Here is a 22,992-nt window from a genome sequence, read left to right as displayed (position 1 = left end):
TAATGGAGGGGAAAAAAAACAAACGGTGAAAGGTGGAAAAATCTGGAAACCGAAAGCTGGAAATTCGAGTGCCAAGGAGGACAACGTCTATGGAGGTTTACCGATTACAGTGGAAGTGCTAACTCGGATAATATTGAGAAGAGGGTGGAGCCTTTTGTTGGTATTGTGACTGCTGAACAGGGTGAACCCAGTAATCCTCAACTGGAACACTCCAAACTGGTAGCCGCCGAAGCTCTTCAGAGCTTGGAAGATACGGAGCAGATGCAAGAAGAGTCGGAGAAGACTGCTTTGAAGGAGGTTGTTCTCGTTCTGGTCGGTGAGCCTATTCCTATGGTTGACCTCTCGCTGGACAGGCATGCTCAAGTTGATCCTGCGGGCCCAGGTATTGTATGTACTTCTACATCTGGATTGTGTGAGAAAAATTATAAAGGAGTGCTACTATACTCGGGTGCTGAAGTCTTGGGAGGTATTTTGAACTCTATGGGTCCTGAACCTGTGGATACTACATTGGAACATGGTAAAACTAGGCACATTTCCAAGGCTCAACCGGATCCGATCATTATTGAAGAGATTGAAGAGGATGACGCCGATGATATGGTCCATGATGGGCCTGCCATGGTCTCGGACAAAAGTGCACCTCTTTGTGAGGAGATTGAACGTAAAACAACCTGCTCTGATGGTCAAGTTTGTTCAGATACCGACTCTGAAGGGCCCTTGGAGCATTTAGCTAAAAACAATCTTGTGGTCTCGGACTCGGATATTCCTTCGGGACTTAAACGGAATGGGAAAGGCATTAAACTAAGGGGTTGTTCCAGGGTTGTAAGCAAGCCCTCCTGTCTTAATTTATGAAGGTCTCTTACTTATATTGGAATGCTCGGGGTCTCGGAACTTCGAGAAAGCGTCTTAAAAATTTGGTAACAAAATTTCATCCTAAACTTGTTGTTATTGCTGAGCCTATGGTTAGAATCTCTCATTTAGATATGTGGCGTGATAAATTGCATTTCGATGGTTGTTGCTCTAATGTTGAGGAAGGCGGCAAATTATGGTTGTTTTGGTCTCAAGATTTACACCTTGTTGTCGAGAACATGGGTGATCAATTTTTGACTATTAGAATCACTAATCTGAATGACTTCCGTATTACTTTTGTTTATGCGAAATGTTCCTATTTGGAGCGTAGAAGACTGTGGGATTCTTTGAGGGGGGCTAATATTCATCATCTTCCTTGGATGGTCATGGGTGATTTCAATATTATCAGAAATGACTCGGAGCATAGAGGGGGCAGGCCAAGGTTGGCTTTGGCTATGGAGGAGTTTAACAGTTGGGTGGGTTCTTGTGGGCTTCTTGACATGCCTTCCTGTGGGAATTCTCTTTCTTGGTGTAATGGTCATTCTGGTAGATCACGGCACTGGGCTCGTCTTGATCGTTGTCTTTTCAAAACAGCGGCTCTTGATGCTTTTCCTGGTGCAAATATGGAATACTTGGCATGCACTTCTTCTGATCATGCGCCGATGGCAGTCTCGTTGCAGAATCAGCTTATTCGGTATGGCTTTCCTTCCTTTAAATTTCAGCAAATGTGGGTTTCTCATGCTCAGTTTTTCGATTGTGTCTCGCACTCTTGGAATGGTGATGATGTTGGGGGATCTCGTTTGTATATGCTTGTTACTAAACTTAAACGTCTTAAAATTGCTTTGAGAACTTGGAACAATCACACCTTTGGTAAAACTGTCTCCCACATAGCGGCTCTTAAGGATCGTATAAAGGGCTTGGAGGCAAGTTTACAAACTGAGTATGTTGAAGACGTGGAGGATGATCTTGTTGCCTCCCAGTTGGAACTATCAGTCTGGTTGAATAGGGAAGAACAACGCCTAGCCCAACAAGCCAAACAACACTGGATTCAGAAGGGTGAAGCTAATTTTGCTTTCTTCCATGCTGTCAGTCACCGTAATCATAAAGAGGTTAAAGCGATGCAGCTAGAGGATGGTTCTATTCTCTCCTCACCTGAACAAATTCATGACGGGGCTATCACTTATTTTTCAAATTTCTTGAAAGCAGGTAACAGTTGTGCTGAGCCTTATCTGGGGGACTTAGTTCAATCGATTATTTCACAAGATGACAACGATCTTCTTTCTTGTGTTCCTATGTCTCAATAAGTCTATGATGCTCTTTGCTCCATTCTGGAAGATAGTAGCCTGGGTCCTGATGGTTTTGGGTCGGGTTTCTATCGATCTTGTTGGCATATTGTGGGTACCGATGTTGTCGCTGCTGTGTCAGAGTTTTTTCAAGGTATGGGTCTCCCTCGGTTTTTCAATGCTACTCGTCTGGTTTTAATCCCAAAAGTTGATAATCCGACGAGTTTTGATAAGTTTAGACCGATTAACTTGTGCAATGTCTTCTACAAAATTTGCACTAAAATCATGGTTAATCGCTTATCCCCCCTTCTTGCTAATTTTATTTCTCCTGAACAAGGAGCCTTTCTCCCGGGCCGTAGTATCTTTGATAACATTAGCATGACTCAAGAGATGATTCATTCTATTAATAAACCTGTTTATGGTGGGAATGTTGTCTTGAAGATTGACATGGCAAAGGCCTTCGATAGTCTAAACTGGTCCTTTCTTTTGCAGGTTCTTAAAGCTTTCGGTTTCTCAGATTTTTTCTGTAATTTGATTCGTCAATGCATCACGAATCCTTGGTTCTCTGTGGTTATGAACGGAGTCCCCAAAGGTTTCTTCAAAGGTGGTCGGGGGTTGCGTCAAGGTGACCCCATTTCTCCCTATCTCTTCATTCTTGTGGAAGACATTTTCTCGCGGATGATTAATAAACAGATCCATATGGGCAAGATCATTCCGTTTCACCACCCGCGAGGCTCCCCTATTATCTCACATCTGCTTTATGCAGATGACATGGTCCTGTTTTGTAATGGGGGAAAGGCTTCTTTGAAAGTTATTATTGATGTGTTGAAGACTTATGAACAGTGGTCAGGGCAAGCTGTAAACAAAAACAAATCCCATATATTTTTCTCTTCTCAGATTTCTGGATCTAGGCGTCGGGCCCTCCTTCGTTTCACTGGTTTTACGGAACGAAGTTTTCCTTTTAAATATCTAGGAGTTCCTATTATCACAGGAAGACTGAAGATTGCTCACTTTGATGACTTAATTGCTAAAGTTCAGTCTAAATTGGAGGGTTGGCAGGCCAGATTGTTATCCAGTGGGGCGCGTTTGACTCTCATTAAACATGTTCTTCAAAGTATTCCCATGCACAACCTTTCTATCTTAAGAACTCCGAAAGCCGTGATAGAGAAAATTCACAGAATCATCAGTACCTTCTTCTGGGGTGTTAAAGATGGGAAACCTAAGAAAAAATGGCGTTCTTGGGTGGATATTTGTAAGCCTGTCTCAGAAGGCGGTCTGGGCCTTCGTAACCTTCACGACATCCAGTCTTCTCTCCATATGAAGCTAGCCTGGAACCTTCTGCAAGGTACTTCTCTCTGGTCCAAGTTTTTTCATGCTAAATATATTGGTGATAGACATATTTCCATGGTGGATCATAAGAAAGGGTCTCTTTTTTGGAAGATGATTTTGAACAGTATTTCTTTAGTGCAAGCTAATTCTAAATGGAAAGTTCGGGAAGGTAATGTTCTCTTTTGGCATGACCATTGTGCTGATGATGCTCCCCTTAATGATAATATTCTGATTTTTGATATGCCTAATCTTAAATTGGAGGATTGTAAAGCTGGGTTGGGTTGGAATATGGATTTGTTTACTCGCTTGGTTGGTCATCACAAAGCTGAGGACCTCATTTTGCAATTGGGTCGGATTAAAAACGGGAAGGATTTGTTGATTTGGCTTCCTTCAGCTGACGGTCTCTTCTCTACTAAAAGCGCGTGGAATTGTATTCGTATAAGAGCCCCTGTTTTTCCCTGGGCTAATTGGGTCTGGCATTCTGCTCTTCCCAATAATATTTCGATTACTATGTGGAAGGCCATTCACAATTGTCTTCCTGTAGATGACAGAATCTGTAATCTTGGTATTTCTATTGTCTCTCGCTGTGATTGCTGCTCTAATTCCAAATATGAAGATCTCAATCACTGTCTTGCTATAGGAGATTTTGCTGGAAAAATTTGGCGTATTTGTTCTGTTGTTCTTGGAATTCCTTGGATAGAAGGTAGTTCTTGGAATCAGAGGGTGGAGTGCTGGTATAGGCGGGCAAAAAATTCTAATCGCCCGGGTCAATTGCTGGGTCTTCTTCCGGCTATCATTACTTGGCATCTATGGAGACGTCGCTGTAAAGCTAGAATGGAAGGCTTGATGGAATCAGTCCAACAGGTTTGGTGTTCTATTAAATATTGGGTCTCTTGGATCGGGTTAAAGCTTAAGGATGTCAACTTGCTTTCTCGACGTGACGAAGGTGTTTTACATTGCTTTAATATACCTTTAAATGTTACGAGGAAAGAGTTTATTATTCCAGTCAAGTGGAAGCTCCCTAAGCCAGGTTGGGTCAAATTGAATGTTGATGGCTCTTCTCTAGGCAATCCAGGCCCGTCGGGGGCAGGAGGCATCATTCATGATGATAAAGGTAATTTTCTTTGCGGGTTTGCAGCTGCCACTGGGCATAACTCCAACAACTATGCTGAACTGATGGGTTTACTTCATGGGCTTCGTCATATTGGCCTGTTGGGTGTTTCATCTGTGGAAATCGAACTTGACTCCATGCTTGTGCTTAACTGGTTGAGGACTCAGAGATGTGGCCTGTGGTACATGGAAGATTATTGGGATGAGATCCAGAGTCGTCTCGCAGGGCTTAATGTTTCTCTTGTTCACTGCTATAGAGAATGTAACTCGGTTGCGGATGGGCTTGCTAAACTGGGTGCTAAGGGCCATACCCTCTCATGGTTTTCTTTATCTGATCTACCTGCTTCCATAAGAGACAATATTCGGCTGGACAAAGGGGGTCTTCCCTACATTCGGAAAATTCGAAGACCATGTTAATATATCTCGGTTGATGGCTTTATCTTCAGGTATGTCCTTTTCTTTACACTCATTTTTTCCTATTCTTACTTTTTGTCTGTGCAGGTTGTTTCTTGCAGGTTGTGGTTCTGCGTCTTTTTTTTTTTTTTTTTTGTTTATGTTTTTAGTGCTCTGTGGTTGTGGTTGTGGTTTCTTTATGGTTTTTTTTAGGCCTGGGTTTTGGTTTTTATTTGTAGCCCCCAGGCCAAGGGTTGTAACCACGGTATTCCTCCGCCACAAGTGAGGGCTTTTTAATAAACTTGGGACGGGGCTGCTATGTGGGTGGCTACCGGCTCTTCTAAAAAAATATATATATATATATATGAAGAACTTGAGAATTATAATAATATCTTTTTTTGACAAAATTATTTTTATGAAAAGAATTTTGAATATTGGACTTTGATGTAGAAGGATTATCAAAGAAGTTTTTATAAAGTTTGTATTTTTGTTTTGGCATATATCCTAAGGCTGCCTTGTCAAAAACATATCTTTGACTACCAATAAGTTTTTCAAAATTTATTTTTTCATTTGTAAAATTTTTAACAATATTTTCTAAATCAGTTTTCTTCTTCTTCAACTCAAGATTTTTATCTTTCAAAATGATATTTTCTTTTCTTAAAATATCAATTTCATTTGTTAAAGAAGAATTTTTCTTTTCCAAAACAGTATACTTGATATCCAATTTTTCAAATTCCTCATATACCTCTTCCAAAACATTTTGCAATTTTTCATATAAAGGATTTTCAATATTATCAAAATTTGTTACCTCAATGTCATCTTTAGCCATAAGACAAAGATTTATTGATTCTCCATTGCTTACTTCACTATCTGAGCTACTTGAATCATTATCCCATATAGTTTTCATTGTTTTTTTGCCCTTGTTTTGATCTTTCTTTAGCAGAGGACAATCTGGCGTGATATAACCCGGCTTATTGTATTTATAACAAATTAAAGTGTCATTTTTACCCAAATTTTTCTTGGAAAACTTTTTGATGGATTTCCTCGGGGGAGTTTTATTTTTCTTTAAAAACCTCTGAATTCTTCTTGTTATCATCGCAACTTCTTCATCCTTGTCGTCATTTTCCTCATCTTCATCACTTTCATTTTCATGAGGAACAGCTTTAAGTGCCAAGCTCTTCTTTGGCTTTCCTTCTTCTTCTCCTCTTTTCAATGTGTACTCATGGGTGATAAGTGACCCAATGAGTTCATTCACTTCGAGCTTCTTGAGGTCTCTAGCTTCAAGAATTGTTGTCACTTTTGATTCCCAGCGTTTTGGTAGAGAGTTGAGAATTTTTCTTACTATCTCCACCTTGGAATAAACTTTGCCAAGAGCTGTCAAGCTGTTTATGATGTTAGTAAAACAAGTATGCATATTAGAAATAGATTCATCATTATTCATCTTAAACATTTCATATTCATGAGTAAGAATATAAATTTTTTATTCCTTGACTTGGGTAGTTCCTTCATAAGTAACTTCCAAGTTATCCCAAATTTCTTTTGCCGTAGCGCAAGTCATTACTCTATTAAACTCATTTCCATTGAGAGCATTAAATAATAAATTCATAGCAGTTAAATTCAAAGTATAAAGTCTATCGTCTTCACGATCAAACTCTTCTTCTTCCTTTTTGACCTTTATTTCATCAACCACTTTTGTTGGAATATAAGGTCCATTTACAATACATTTCCAGATTTCTCGACCTTGAGCCTGAAGGAATATTCTCATTCTAACTTTCCAGAATGAGCAATTGTCTCCACAAAAGAGTGGAGGACGAATGCTAAATTGACCTTAACCAAATGAAGCTGCAATGTTAGCCATATGATCTTAACTCAAAAAATAGTTAATCTTATAATAGAGCTCTTAGCTCTGATACCAATTGTTGCCCTAATGACTAACACAAGAGGGGGGTGAATTGAGTTGTATTAAAAAAAATAACAATTATAAAATCAAATATACAATATAAAATATAAACAAAATACGAAATAGCAATAAATATCAAGAGTATGGGTAAGAGAGAAGCAAACTCAGTATGTTAACGAGGTTCGGCCCCACTGCCTACGTCCTCGCCTCAAGCTATCCCTTGAAGATTCTCAAATTTACTATTCAACCTCCTTCAGGTGGAGATAGAAACCTATTACACCTTTGAATAACACCGCTACAATGGATCCGTGTAGAACACCCTCTATACTTCCAATCACCTTACACGTGGTGATTCAACTATTCTCTGTGTAGAACACTTTCTACACGCACAAGGGTTATACACACCCTTTTACTGATATAAGAGCTGATAATGGGTAGGTTATCAGAAAACACTCCTCAATGAGTGGAATAAGAACAATACAGCACAAACTATATCTCTCAAAATGAACAAGAATTAAGGCTCAATGCTTAGAGATGAGAGAATGAAAGTTTTGAATGAATGTTGTATGCTCTTGGTGTTGTAAATGTGAAACTCTCAAATGATCTATTTATAGGCATATGAGATTTTATATTCAAATTTAAAAAAATTCACATGTTAAAGACAATATCATTCACTTTTTCAAAAAATTCAAATAAAAGGTTCTTCTTTTTCAATTGTCAAAGACAACATCATTCATTTTTAAAAAACTTCAAACCTAATCTTTTACTTTTGGCATATGACAAAAGGAGCACACTTTACTTTTCAAATATTTCAAACCTAATCTTTTACTTTTTGCATATGACAAAAGGAGCACACTTTACTTTTCAAATATTTCAAACAAAAACATCTACCTTTTGCATAAGTCAAAAAAAGTATCAATCACTTTTGAAAATATTCAAATAAAACATGCACATGTAAAAGATGATAATCAATCATTTTTAATATTTTCAAATTTAATTTCAAAAAATTCATGCACATGTGGAAAATGTATTTTAATGCTTTATGATAAAATATTAATTTTGAACGTTAATCTTAATTTCGAAGTTTTTGAATTTTTAAGAGATTTACAACATTACTCTATGACTTTCATGTGAACTTGTTCCCTTTTTGCTCATGCTTGTTTCCTTGATGTGCTTGACTCCATTGCGTAGACAACTTGAGCTTGAGACTTCTCTATTCTTTGAATTCATTTGTTATCATCAAAATCCATGTGTAGATATATAATTATACAAAGTTTGAAACATTGGGTTCAATAGAAACCGCGAGGCTCAGAGGAGGAGTGCAGAGCATGAAGAAGACCCGAAGTATGCTGGCTAAGATAAGCAGGGTGGCGTGGCCAGAAAATGTCTACTTTAGCACGGGTGACCATCGAATGCGAGGGAAGAGGTGCAACGGGAGCTAAACTAGCAAGATCTAGACATGCTGGGCTCGTAGACGAACCAGGCAAAAGAGTGGAGTCTCGCTGGGCAGGAGAGTCACGGTCCAAAACATATGGGTGTGGTTCTTGCATCTCCAAAACAGAAGTAGACTCATCTGGCAAAACCTGCATGAACTCAACAAATGGATCACTATAGAGACGACAATTAATGGGCCTTGTCTAAGCAATAAGGTCAGATAGAGTGTGGGAGGGCAGTGAGGCAGTGGATGATGATGAGTTTGGGTCGTGACAGGGCTCACTAAAAGCAGAGTAGTCCAGGGCAATTATGGGCTAGATGGGAGAGTTAGGAATGAGGGAAAAATGAATTTCATCAAATCGGGCATGGTGAGTAACATAAATTTTTGTGGTGGTCGAATCTAAGCAACGGAAGCCTTTGTAAACGGGACTATACCCTAAAAAAATACAAGGTAGACTATAGGGAGAAAATTTATTTGGAGCATAAACATGTAAGCAAGGAAAAACCTAACAACCAAAAGGATGAAAGTTTATGTAATGAGGGGTCTTACCATACAAAAGTTCTAAAGGAGAGGTACCACCAAGAAGCAGAGCAGGCAACCGGTTAATGATGTATGTCGCAGTACTAAAAGAGTCAACCCAATAAGAAATGGGAATACGTGAATTAAATAACAGAGCCAGGCCCATTTCAATCACGTGACGTTGTTTGCGTTCAGCACAACCATTTTGGGATGGTGTATAGTGGTAGGACATTTGGTGATGAATCCCAATGGAATGAAGATGAGACTGAAAACATAGACTACGAAATTCAGCACCACCGTCACTATGAAAAATTTTAATTCTTCATGAGAATTGATTTTCAACAAAGGTTTGAAATTGAAGAAAAATGTCATAAAAATCAAACTTTAACTTCATGGGATAAAGCCAAGTAAAACGAGAATGGTCATCAACAAAAATTACGTAATAGGGCCATTGTTGATTTAACAAGAGCATGACCCTAAATATCACAGTGAAAATACCTAAAATTACATTAGATCGAGTGTCATTAGTGGAAAAGGGAAGTTTATGACTCTTTGCAAGTTGACACGTAGAACATAGAGAGGGATTAGGCAAAAGAGACGTAAGATAAAGCTATCTTTTTTTATTCAAGAAGGAAATAACAGAAGGGTTTACATGCCCAAGACGTGCATGCCATAAGTCATACGCTGTCGTAAGAGCAGATTTATTGAGGACGAAATAAATAAAGCATTGTTGCCGCATTCTAGTACATAGAGACCACCATCACGTTTTTGGGTTGCTATCACCTTGCTTGTGGTTCGATTCTGAATGACAAAAGAAGAATTAGTGAAAGTTACTTGCAAGGGAAAATCAGTAGTTAATTTACTGATGGATAAAAGGTTTTTAGTAAGACGAAGGACAACTAAAACATCAAGCAGAGGTAAACCAGAGAAGAAGTGGGAAGTGTCAAAGTGGGTGATGGGTAATTGACTCACTCAAAAATGAGTAGCACTAAAGCTATCCCAAGTGTAGGAGGATGTCGTGTAATAATTAGGAATAAATTCCTAGATCGTCTCCTCAGGGAAAGTTACTTAAAAATCAAACTCGTTGAAAATGGTGAAAAACTTCACAAAGAGAAAATAAAATGATGGTATGTGCAATGGATGGAAAAGGGTACTAGTCATGGACTAGATTCATGTTTTTAGATTTTGATTGTCAGATTGGAATGTAAAGGACTAATAGATTAAACTCAAAAATTAATTAAAACTAAATTAAGAATTAAACTAAATTGGGAAGTAATTGACAAAACATGCACTGAAAATTAAAAAGCCCCAAAATCAATGTTCTAGGGTTCATCATTGTATTCAAATCACAAATTCTCAAATTAAACCACCGTAATTGTAATCACTATTAAAATGAAAGCTTACCGAAACGATCAAAATAAATAACATGAATTAAATGAATAACAAATAAATTACTCAAACGTCTAAATCAAAATTCTCCAAAATAATTCAGAAACTCAAAACTGAAATGAAATAGCAAGTAAGGAATTGGAAAGATCAAGCCAATTGAATGGAGATGAAGATTCGAAGCGCTGGAGGAGGCTGAGTTGCAGTGGCAATTGGACCCCTCAAGGAGTTCTTCAATCTGCTGCAGTGTGAGTGAATGATCTAGTGAAAATTGTGTAGCTGCGTGAATGATCGATTGTATGAATCTTCCTCTCCGAAACTGAACGAAAATCAAAGGAAGAATAAATTCTAAGTGTTTCTCTAATCAAAACAGATTTTTCCAGGCCAAAAGTCTGCCATAAGATGTAAAAAATCATTTATATACTCTGACGGTAGAATAAACACTAATCTGTAAAATGCGATACTCGCTCGAGCAGAGTGTCGAACGAACATCGAGCGTTCGACTCTGCCTAAATTCGCTCGAGTGAACATCCAGCGTTCCACTCTGCCTAACTTCTCTCGAGTAGCCAAATGCCTCCGCTCGAGCGATCTCCTTTCATGCACACCCGCTCGAGCCCACTGTCGAGCGGAAGTCGAGCGTTTGAATCTGCCTGAATTCGCTCGAGCAGCAAAAAGCCGCTGCTCGAGCGATATGTACCATAATCCATAGTAATCAACAGTTGATAAAATTAAAGCAGAAATTCATGCTTTTAATCAATTAAAATTGCAACTTTGATTTATTCATTTTTCCATATAAAACCAATGATAAAGTAATGAAAGAATTAATATATATATTGGTTCCAAAAGTATTAAAAAATGCAATAATTCAGCTCAATCACACCCCCCAACTAGCATTTTGCTAATCCTTGAGCAAAATAGTGAAAATTAATTGAGATGAATATTGAATAAAGATCGAAATTCAAACAAAAGCAATCAAACACAATTCTGAATTCTCACAAAAGTGACACGTTACTACTCAACCCCCAAGGGTTATACCCACCAAGACTATCTCAATAATCTTTCACATAGAATTAAGGCAAATGTCTCAGAACTCAAATGTGTGTGGAGCTAGACCGGTTGTGTGTTCCTCATTACTAGCCATGATTTGCCATAGGATTTTTCAACCTTAAGATTAATCATTACTGATTCTAACTACCTCAAAGCCCAAGGGACTAGCAGTTTTCATGCCAACTCTATTTTTAAAGGTTGGACACTCAACCCCAAAGTCTTGGGTAACTGTTTCTAGCCCTTTTTACTTAGGAAAGTTCACTAAGTCGCCTTTATTCATTTTCTCTTTTTTTTTTTCTTTTCTTCTCTTCTTTTCATTCTAATCTTTTCAAATCTTTTTCCTTTTTTTTCTCTCTTTTTTTCTTTTTCTTTTTGGCATGGCTCGGTATTCCTGCAGTTTACTTCTCCGGTGTTAAATCAATGAATGGTAAATAAGGAACACTACAAGCGTAAGCATGTGCAAAATGTCCTTCAAAATTTTCCTTTCGTTCTACAAAAATTTTATCAAGTTTCATCTCAATAAGCATAACATTCTGGTGTTTCAAGCCACATATCAACAAAATATGATGCATCAAAAATCATGCTCTATGTTTAAGCTTGAAAATAAATCTTCACAAATGATCCCGCTCAACTACTCCACCAAGATGCTCCAATTTCACAAATCTTATTTATTTATTTTTTTATATATATTTTTTTTTAAACTGTGCACACATGCTACCCCCAACTAGTGAGAGACATAGTCCTCAATGAGTTGAATGAAAGAAAACAAAGTGCACAGAAAAAAGAAAAGCAAAACAAACAAACAACATGAAATATAAAATCAAAGTAAAAGAACAAATAAAAGCAAAGCAAGTAAAGAAAACTGTAAAAGCAAGATCTCTTCATGTGAATCAAAGATCTTCAGAAATGACTTTAGACGTTGTTCGTTGACAGTGAAGCTATTACCATTTTTTGGATTGACAATGTCTACCGCACCATGAGGATGAACGGTCTTCACAATGTATGGCCCACTCCATCGGGATTTCAACTTTCCAAGAAAAATGTGCAAGCGAGAGTTGTAAACAAGAACTTCCTGGCCAAGTGTGAAATGCTTTGGATGAATTTTCTGATCATGCAGAATTTTCATGCGATCCTTTGCAAGCTGAGCGTTGTCATAAGTATTCCGATGAGCTTCATCCAATTCATTAATCTGCAATTTTCTCAACCCTGAAGCTTCATCAAGTGACATGTTAACATGTTTTATGGCCCAAAGAGCTCGATGCTGAATATCAACAGGTAAATGACAAGCTTTACCATAAACTAATCGATAAGGAGACATCCCTAGATTTGTTTTAAAAGCTATCCTATAAGCCCACAAAGCATCAAGAAGTTTAACCGACCAATCTTTCCTATTAGGCTTGTTGGTTTTCTCTAAAATAATTTTTATCTCTCTGTTTGCCGATTCAGCTTGCCCATTTGTTTGAGGGTGATAAGGGGTAGAAACTTTGTGTGTGATACCATATTTCTTCACAAGTGTAGAAAATGGTTTATTGCAAAAATGAGAACCCCCATCACTTATAATAACTTTTGGCATGCCGAAACGAGCAAACAAAGATTGCAAAAATTTTAGGACAACATGATGGTCATTTGTTTTGCAAGCAATGGCCTCCACCCATTTTGAAACATAATCCACAGCCAATAGAATATATGTGTTTTCAAAAGAAACTGGAAAAGGTCCCATGAAGTCTATTCCCCAACAATCAAAAGTTTCTAAAGTAAGAATAGGGGAAAGAGGCATCATGTCTCTTTTGCTAATGGATCCCAATTTTTGACAAGGCTCACAAGCCTTACAAAAATTATAAGCATCTTTAAACATGGAAGGCCGGTAAAAACCGCTTTGCAAAATTTTTGAAACTGTTTTCTTTGCTGAAAAATGACCACCACATGCACCCATATAACAAAATCTCAAAACCAAAGAAAACTCATCATCAGGAATGCATCTTCCAATCAATTGGTCCGAACAATATTTAAAAAGATATAGATCATCAAAATAAAAGTGTCGTACCTCAGAGAGAAACCGACGCTTATGTTGGGTAGACCATTCAGAAGGCATTCGCTCAATCACCAGATAATTGACTATGTCAGCATACCAGGGAGCTCTATCAACCACAAACAGCTGCTTATCTGGGAAACTATCATCAAGAGGAAGGCTGACATTTGAAGAAAGAGATTATGACAATCTAGAGAGGTGGTCAGCTACCACATTTTCAACTCCTTTCTTATCCTTAATGTTGATGTTGAACTCTTGAAGTAATAGAATCCAGCGAATCAAGCGTGGTTTTGCATCTTTCTTAGCCAACAAATACTTAAGAGCAGAGTGGTCAGTGAAAATAGTAACAGGAGAACCAAGAATATAAGTCCAAAATTTGTCAAGTGCATAAACCACTGCAAGCAATTCTTTTTCAGTAGTGGTATAATTTTTCTAGGCATCATTCAAGGTTCTACTAGCATAATAAATCACAAATGGCCTATTATCCACCCGCTGCCCCCAAAACAACTCCTAAAGCATAGTCACTAGCATCTATCATAATCTCAAAGGGAAGGTCCCACTACGGAGGTTGCACAATAGGTGCAGTGGTAAGCGATTTCTTAAGGGTATCAAAAGATTTTTGGCACTCATCAGCCCAAACAAATTCAATATCATTTTGTAAAAGAGTGCATAAAGGTTTTGCAATAGAACTAAACCCTTGAATAAACCGCCAATAGAAGCCAGCATGACCAAGAAAAGAACAATATCCCTAACCGTCCTAGGAATAGGAAGTTTAGATATTAATTTAATCTTTGCCTTGTCAACCTTTATACCTTCAGAAGAAACAATATGCCCCAATACAATCCCCTGGGTAACCATAAATTTGCATTTCTCCCAATTAAGTTAAAGATTTTTTTTCCTCACATCTCTGGAGAATACGTGCCAAATTATGCAAACATCTCTCAAAAGATTTTCCAAAAACAGAGACATCATCCATGAATATTTCACAAATATCATCAATCATGTCAAAAAAATACTCATCATGCATCTCTAAAAAGTAGTTAGAGCATTACACAAACCAAAAGGCATTCTAGTAAAAGCAAAAGTGCCAAAAGGACAGGTGAAAGTGGTTTTCTCCTGATCCTCAGGCGCTACAGCAATTTGATAATAACCAGAGTAGCCATCCAAGAAACAATAATATGCATTACCAGCTACTTTTTCCAAAATTTGATCCAAGAATGGTAAAGGAAAATGATCCTTCCTACTGGCTGGATTAAGTTTTCTATAATCAATGCACATTCTCCAGCCAGTAACCATTTTAGTTGGAATCAACTCATTTTTATCATTTTTTATGACAGTCAAACCAGATTTTTTTGGTACCACTTGAGTTGGACTTACCTACTTACTGTCTGAGATAGGGTAAATGATACCTAATGCAAGTAGCTTAACCACTTCCTCTTTCACAACTTCCTTCATGGTAGGATTGAGCCTACGTTGAGCATCACGAACCGGTCTAGCATCGTCTTCAAGATGGATTCTGTGGGTACATACAGTGGCATCAATGCCTTTGATGTCGACTATTGTCCAACCAATTGCGCCTCGATGCTTCCTTAATACTTCAACCAATTGGGCTTCATCCTTCTGATTTAGCTTTGAGGAAATCACCACCAAAAAAGTGCCTTCTTCAGGACCAAGAAACACATACTTTAAATCTTGAGGAAGTGGTTTCAGCTCCAACTGGGGAACTTCTTCCCCTGAAGATTTAAGCATGTCTGGTGGTGGTAGAGTTTCAAACTGGGGTTTCCATCTTGCTCCTGCAAATTGTACTTCAAGTGGTAAAGAAGAATCTGCAAAAAAATCAAAAAAATCAAAGTCATCTTCATTGATATGATCAATTTTCTCATCAAGTAAAAATTTAGGTGTCTGAAAAATATAATCATCATCAGAGAAGGGAGAAGTTGAGCAAATAAAATTTGTTGGTGTCAAACTCTCTACAGCATTCAAATCACTTGTGTCATCAAAATGTGATGGCATCTTGCAAGCGTTGAAAACGTTGAACTCAAGTGCCATGTTCCCAAAGGTAAGCTTCAAAACTCCACTTCTGCAATTGATCAAAGCATTTGATGTAGCTAGAAATGGTCTTCCTAGGATGACAGGAGCTTGGTAAATAGTGGAGACCGGCTGCTGCATGTCAAGAACCACAAAATCCACTGGGTAATAGAATTTGTCCACCTGGACCAACACGTCCTTTACAATACCCCTCGGTACCTTAACTGATCTGTCGGCCAACTGTAGCATGATGGAGGTCTTTTTCAGCTCAACCAATCCCAACTGCTCATATACTGAGAATGGTAGCAAGTTCACACTACTCCCCAAATCAAGTAAAGCTCTCCCAATGCGTGATTCACCAATCATAATGGAAATGTTGGGATAGCCGGGATCTCCAAACTTCTGAGGAGTCTCGTTCAATATCAATGCACTAACTTGCTCCGTTAGGAAAGCTTTCTTCTTCACATTTAGCTTCCTCTTCACTGTGCACAAGTCCTTCAAAAATTTTGCATATGAAGGCACTTGTTGTATGGCATCTAAGAGTGGAATATTGATCTTCACTTGCTTGAAAATCTCTTGAATCTCCGTGTGATACTTGCTCTTTTGGTCATCTGCCAATCTCTGAGGATAGGGACCACAGGTTGGTATCCCTTACTAGTCTCAACATCTGCACTCACAGGCTTCTACAGCTTTGGTCTCACTACCTCTGATTCTTTCTCAACTTTATCAGTCTCTATTACATCTTCAGGTGTAGGACCAAGTACCTGTGTGTCTATAGGCATCTCTGGTTGGGGAACTTCCTTCCCACTTCTCAAAGTAAGAACTGTCTTCGCTGTCTCAATAATATCCCCTGAGACATTATGCACTTGCTGTTGTTGCTGCCTGTATACTTGAGGATTAGGTTAAGGTTGTGCTGGAAATTTTCCTTTCTCTAGGGTGCTCAAGGTTGTGCTCATCTTGTTAATAGTGCCTCGCAACTCATTTATGGCCTGAGTGTTCTGATTATTTGTGGTGGCCTAAATCTGCATGAATTGCTGAAGTGTATTGGCCATCTGAGCCATACTGTCATCTAGAGTCTTCTTTGCAGATGATGAAGGCTGAGAACTCTGTGCAACTACATGAGGCTAAAATCCACAAGGAGCTACATAAGGATAGCTCTGAGGATTCTGATATGGCGGATACTGGTGCTAAGGAGCACCCTGATTAAATGGCTGCTGCTAAGGTGGTGGGGACCGACCAGGTTGATCATTTCTCCATGAGAAATTTGGGTGATTCCTCCACCCCGGATTATATGTGTTGGAGAAAGGTTGATTCTGTGCTCTATTAACCCAGTTAGCTGATTGCATTTGCTCAGACCCACCTTCTTGAAATACTGGCATAATCGAGCAGTCTTGGGTCTTATGGTTTGAATCAGCACATATAGAACATGCCTCTACTACTTTCACAGCCTTCACTTTTTCCATTTCCATGACCTCTAGTCTTCTAGTCAATGCAGCTATTCGGGCTTGAACATCAGTGTCTTCTTTAAGCTTATATCTGCCCCCTCCAGAAATAACCCTCAGTGGTTGTGCTGCTAATGGAACTCGATCAGTACGAGTGTTCCACTGTTGTGCGCTCTCAGCAAGGTAGTCAAAAAATGATAGTGCTTCATCAGGTTCCTTGCTAAAGAACTCCCCATTGCACATTGTCTGAACAAACTACTTGCATTCTGGAGTGAGACCAGTGTAAAAATAGCTCACCAACCTCCAAGATTCAAAACCATGATGTGGACAAATGTTCACCAAATCTTTAAATTTTTCCCAACTGGCCTGAAAAGTCTCATCATGTCTCTGATTGAACTGGCTGATTTGCTCTTGCAAAAACTGAGTTCTCTGAAAAGGAAAAAATTTTTGTAAGAATTCACGCTGCATATCAGACCAACTAGAAATAGAATTAGGCCTCAAATAATTAAACCAAATCTTCGCTTTATCCTTTAAAGACAAAGGAAATAAATGAAGTCTAATGAATTCATCAGTAACAGCCCTAGTGATAAAAGTAGTGCAAGCCAATTCAAAATCTGTCAAGTGCTAGTAAGGACTCTCAGAATCCATCCCGTGGAACTAAGGTATCACTGACATCATGCCATACTTAATAGAGAAATTAGGTGCATTTTCAGGTAAAACTATGCATGAAGGTGTAGTGGTGCGAGTGGGTTGCAAATAATCCTTAAGAGTGCATGGTGCAGGTGCAGCCATGTTTTCTGGTTCAATTTCAATTTCCTCACCGGGCTCACTAATAGAAAAGACAGAAGAGTTATCTATCCCCAAACTGTGTATACTACTCCCAACAATCGATGTGACTCTAAGCAACCTATTTGAACTATCCCTCGCCCATGACATGAAACATCAGTTTAAAGAGTATAACAAAAATAACGAGTTTAAATTTAAGCTAAAATACTTTTTCCGGGAACGGCGCCAAAAACTTGACTCACTAAAAAATGAGTAGCACTAAAGCTATCCCATGTGCAGGAGGATGTCGTGTAATAATTAGGAATAAATTCCTAGATCGTCTCCTCAGGAAAAGTTACTTAAAAATCAAACTCGTTGAAAAGGGTGAAAAACTTCATGTCTTTAGATTTTGATTGTCAGATTGGAATGTAAAGGACTAATAGATTAAACTCAGAAATTAATTAAAACTAAATTAAGAATTAAACTAAATTGGGTAGTAATTGACAAAACATGCACTGAAAATTGAAAAGCCCCAAAATCAATGTTCTAGGGTTCATCATTGTATTCAAATCACAAATTCTCAAATTAAACCACCGTAATTGTACTCACTATTACAATGAAAGCTTACCGAAATGATCAAAATAAATAACATGAATTAAATGAATAACAAATAAATTACTCAAACGTCTAAATCAAAATTCTCCAAAATAATTCAAAAACTCAAAACTGAAATGAAATAGCAAGTAAGGAATTGGAAAGATCAAGCCAATTAAATGGAGATGAAGATTCGAAGCGGTGGAAGAGGCTAAGCTGCAGTGGCAATTGGACGCCTCAAGGAGTTCTTCAATCTGCTGCAGTGTGAGTGAATGATCTAGTGAAAATTGTGTAGCTGCGTGAATGATCGATTGTATGAATCCTCCTCTCCAAATCTGAACGAAAATCAAAGGAAGAATAAATTCTAAGTGTTTCTCTAATCAAAACAGAGTTTTCCAGGCCAAAAGTCTACCATAAGATGTAAAAAATCATTTATATACTCTGACGGCGGAATAAACAATAATCTGTAAAATGCGATATTCGCTCAAGCAGAGTGTCGAGCGAACATCGAGCGTTCGGCTTTGCCTGAATTCACTCGAGCGGCCAAATGCCTCCGCTCGAGCGATCTCCTTTCCCGCACACCCACTCGAGCCCACTGTCAAGCGGAAGTCGAGCGTTTGAATCTGCCTGAATTCGCTCGAGCGGCAAAAAGCTGCCGCTCGAGCGATATGTACCATAATCCATAGTAATCAACAGTTGATAAAATTAAAGCAGAAATTCATGCTTTTAATCAATTAAAATTGCAACTTTGATTTATTCATTTTTCCATATAAAACCAATGATAAAGTAATGAAAGAGTTAAAAATATATTGGTTCCAAAAGCATTAAAAAATGCAGTAATTCAGCTCAATCAGTAATGATGCCCCATTACCCATAACAACACTATCCTTACCAACATACTACTCAGAGGAGTCCAATGAGGCCGAATCTAGTGTGATGTGAGTGGAGGCACCAATATCAAGGTACCAATCAGATGAAGAACCATTGGACAAAGAACAAGAGCTTTGGAAGGCTGCAGCAAGCTGTGCCAACGGGTCTGAGCGGTCATAACGATTCTTGCACTTATCAGCTGTACTACCTTCAGTTTTACAAATCTGGCATCTTGGACTGTAGGGACGCCTGTTGCAGCTAGAGCCATGGGATTGGCTGTTTCCAGTGGTGCCCGAAGTTCCATGAGAACCACCGCAAGTGTGATGGTTGCGAGACTACTTTCCACGTCCAGAGGGGGAGCGGGTGGCTATAAAGGCTGCAGAAGATAAGGATTTAGATGTCAAAGAGATTTGAAAAAGAGCATAACTTTCAGCCAGTGGAACCAGATCATGGAAGGGAGGCAGCAAAGAGAGTGCCAGCTAAGTGGAGGAGAAGCCAGCAAAGTCAGTTCCAAGACCACATAAAAAATAGTGGGATTTGTCAACTTCATCCATAGGGCGTCTGATGGCCAGCAACTGATCACAGAGAGACTTGGAGTCTCGGGAGAACTCAGCAACAAACCGGGACCCTTTCTTCCTAAGTCTTCAATTCGTGACTAAAAGCACGTTTAAGAGTCAGCCAAACATCACAAGAGGTGAGGAGACCAACAACGACAGTCATGGCTTCTTCAAAGAGAGAAGAGAGAAGGAGGCTTAGGATACGCTGGTCTTTGGCTTTCCATTCCAAGTACTTGGGGTTGACGGTGGAAGAACCATCGATGGTGGCAACAGGCTTTGGCAACTAGCCATCAACGGTAGTCAAGAAGAGGAATGAGTTGGCCCTTCCAAAGCAAATAGTTTGTGGCTGAGAGTTTAATGGTAACCACATGGACTATGGTATCGAAAGAAAGAGACTTGGCAGCCATGGGAAGGAGGAAAGAACTGACCAAAAAATAGGATGTTAATCCAAAAAAATATTGTCTGATACCATGATAAGGTTTGTGAAACCACCACACTTAGAGAGGTGGAGATGTATTTCATTTATATAAGATTACAAACACGTATGTCTATGCATGAGAAAGGAAACAAATTATAGAAGGAAATAAATCATACAAGAATAATACAGCATGGGTCAACTATTTATAAACAATGAAAGAATTACTAAGCATCAGGAGAGGATTCGAGAGTATCCTCAATAGGCTTGAAGCTGTGTTTTTCTTCTTCTAGTCTTCACGTCATTTTCCTAATTGGCTTTGGGCTCAATTTTCTCTTATATGGTCTAATTTCTCTATACTATTCATTTGTATAAATAGTGGCAGATTGGGGTGCAGATTATGCCCGGCCGTTGCACTGGCCTACTCTTGGTTTTGTTGTGGGGTCATTCTATGGAGACGGATGGCCTATCAATAGAATGACCAATTGTTGTCATTACAACATATTTGGTTTTTAGTGATGGTTGGAAAATTGTGACAGTTCCCAAACCATCCCTAAAAAGTATTTTCTGTGACGGTTTTTGGAAACCGTCACTAAAGACAGCTGAGATTTTTTTTTACATTTGAACGAAGATGAAATTTAAGTTTGAACGTTACATATACGTTTGGACATTAAGGCTACTGATGTGCGAACATGAAATGTTTTGGCACCAACTTTCAAACGTTAGTAATTTACGTTCGAATGTTAGTTGTAACTTTAAGTTAAATATGACTCTAATTTAAAAATTATATGGTTTTTATAGTGCCTAATTTGTGAATAAGTCTACAAAATTGTAATATATATTTATATATACACAACTTGTAAAAAATAATTAGATATTTATATATAAATATATATTTATGTTTATATATTTTTGAAGTGCAATGATTTAGTATTATAGTTGAAAAATCTAACATTAAAGAAGATTGAGAATTGAAATTAAAAAGCAATAGATATGTTAAATAATATAGTTCCTTACATATATTTAAAGTAAAATACAAAATATGATAGAATTTTGTAAACAACACTCAGATGAATGTTTTGTTCACAAAATTCGTACTCCATATCTCCTCAGTCAAGGATTCAACCTTCTCGTTGAGGATATCTACACGATGGGCTATCTCGATGACAGACTTCTCTACATCCACGATCTGTCAATCGATATGTGTAGTCAGTTGTGAGATCACCACATCCACCAAGTAGGCCGCGCATCTCCTGCAAATGTACTCGTTGGCTACTGACTACTACTCCTCACACGGGGCCCGAACTACATCAGAGGAACTAGATCCGCTATAGGGGTGGCTGATGTCGAGGATGCCCCCTCACCTATCCAATGTTACGTCGATGTGTGGTCATGTCGAGGGGGCTCATATACTCTGTGACCCACTCACCCAGCTGGACTAGCACGCTTCGATTAAGTAATAACTGGTTGATGATGACACTGTATGGGAGGTTGTCTGTGGAGACAATGCTTGCCTCGTAAACGATCCTCTTAAAGATGCGCAGTGGAAAATTGAGGGGATATCCACGTGTCACTCAGATAAAAAACTATGCCCAAGTCTGATTAAATGTGATTTTATGTGCCATAAGATCGATGTTTGTTGTTACAATAAGTTGCAACATGAGGAAGAAAGGTAGCAAATGTATTTGGTTGAAAGCATTCTTCCTCTCGATTTGCATGCGATCTCTCTCGGGGAGGATGTAGAAGTCCTCGTCTCGGCCATCATCCCGAGCCTCACGGTCAGTACCCTTGACCTTTGACCGGTCTGCACCTCCAGCTGATAATGACTCAACTAGGCTAGTAGAAGTGCCTTCACTTGCCTCGAGTGTGCCATGTGCAGATGAAGATGTGCGAACCACGGCTATGTCACCAGTCTAAGAGTCAACTATAGTCGATGTCTCAACTAGTCGACAAATCTTGAGGTGGTCAGCAATGACATCCAGTGAAATCTCAAACGACACATTGCATGTAGTCACAGTGTGAGAGGATGCATTCTGAGACATGGAGCACATCCCCATATAGAACTCTCAAACTATTGAGGGGTATACCTTCCCCCTCAATGTGCAGATATTTCCTTAGGCTCTGCTGAGGAAGACATCTCTAAGGCTTGTCTGCTCCCATCTAAGCTCGTCAAACTGATTAATCAGGACCTCTCACTCCACCATAGCAGTGTCCTCAGTGACTACTTCCCTCCCCCGTTTCCTAGTATGCAAAGGATGAGCCATATCCTAAAAATAAAAAAGGAAAAGAAATTATTTGTACTATTGATGGGAGAGTAGTATTAATTTTAAACTGCTCTATGTTAACGTCAGAACATAATATGACATACGTTCAATATTGTTGAAATATAATTACTACTTGTTCGAACGTATAACATACACGTTCGAAAGTTAATTGCATAACAGCTAAAATTTTTGAAATGTGTGCTTTCAAATGTTATTCCACGTTCCAACGTATGAGTTTGGATGCTCGAACATAAAGATTTACGTGCAAACATAAAATATACACATTCAAACCTAAAAGGCAAACGGTGAATAAACGTGGGAAGTACTACGTTTGAATGTTTATATTAAACATTCGAACATATCTACTAATAAAAGTAACTTTCGAATGTACTAAAATGTACGTCCGAACATGAAATACAAATGGCTTTGCATTTGAAACGTAGTACGTTCAGACGTTCTGGTTGAAATGTCCGAACATTATGACAGAGAATTCTAAAAAATCACTACATTTTGGTCTAAATGACCGAATGCTACCATAGAAATGAAGTATACACTTCAATAAACCTTTCTACGGTGGCCATTTGGCCAATGGCAACCTGTAGTGGCCGGAAAATGGAGTTGAAACTCCAACCACCCAAATTTCTTAAATATTCTCTTTTTTCATCTAAATCTTAAAAAAAATATAAAATAAAAAATAGGGATGCCTACCTTTTTGTGATGGTTATGGTGGAGTTTGACGGCGGCGGCGATTGTTTAAAGGCTACATTGACAGTGGAGAGA

At 38.6% G+C, this 22,992-nt stretch overlaps 1 protein-coding gene across 1 annotated transcript; it reads left to right on the top strand.

Moving 5' to 3' along the window:
* Positions 1 to 845: 845 nt before the first annotated feature.
* LOC122304483 lies at positions 846 to 4,985 on the top strand. The gene is made up of 2 exons (XM_043116758.1): positions 846 to 2,052; positions 2,182 to 4,985. The coding sequence occupies exons 1-2, from the start codon at positions 846 to 848 to the stop codon at positions 4,983 to 4,985; spliced, it is 4,011 nt and encodes a 1,336-aa protein (XP_042972692.1).
* Positions 4,986 to 22,992: the final 18,007 nt, after the last annotated feature.

The sequence above is a fragment of the Carya illinoinensis genome, chromosome 3 (genome assembly GCF_018687715.1).
Source record: "Carya illinoinensis cultivar Pawnee chromosome 3, C.illinoinensisPawnee_v1, whole genome shotgun sequence".
Taxonomy (NCBI): domain Eukaryota; kingdom Viridiplantae; phylum Streptophyta; class Magnoliopsida; order Fagales; family Juglandaceae; genus Carya; species Carya illinoinensis.
This window is presented reverse-complemented; position numbering and strand designations above follow the sequence as displayed.

What these genes read in the sequence shown, in the direction of transcription:
- LOC122304483 (XM_043116758.1), top strand. Translation starts at nt 846, where the DNA reads ATGAAGGTCTCTTACTTATATTGGAATGCTCGGGGTCTCGGAACTTCG. An exon ending in TTCAAATTTCTTGAAAGCAG is followed by an intron (nt 2,053 to 2,181) that starts GTAACAGTTGTG and finishes CCATTCTGGAAG; the next exon opens with ATAGTAGCCTGGGTCCTGAT.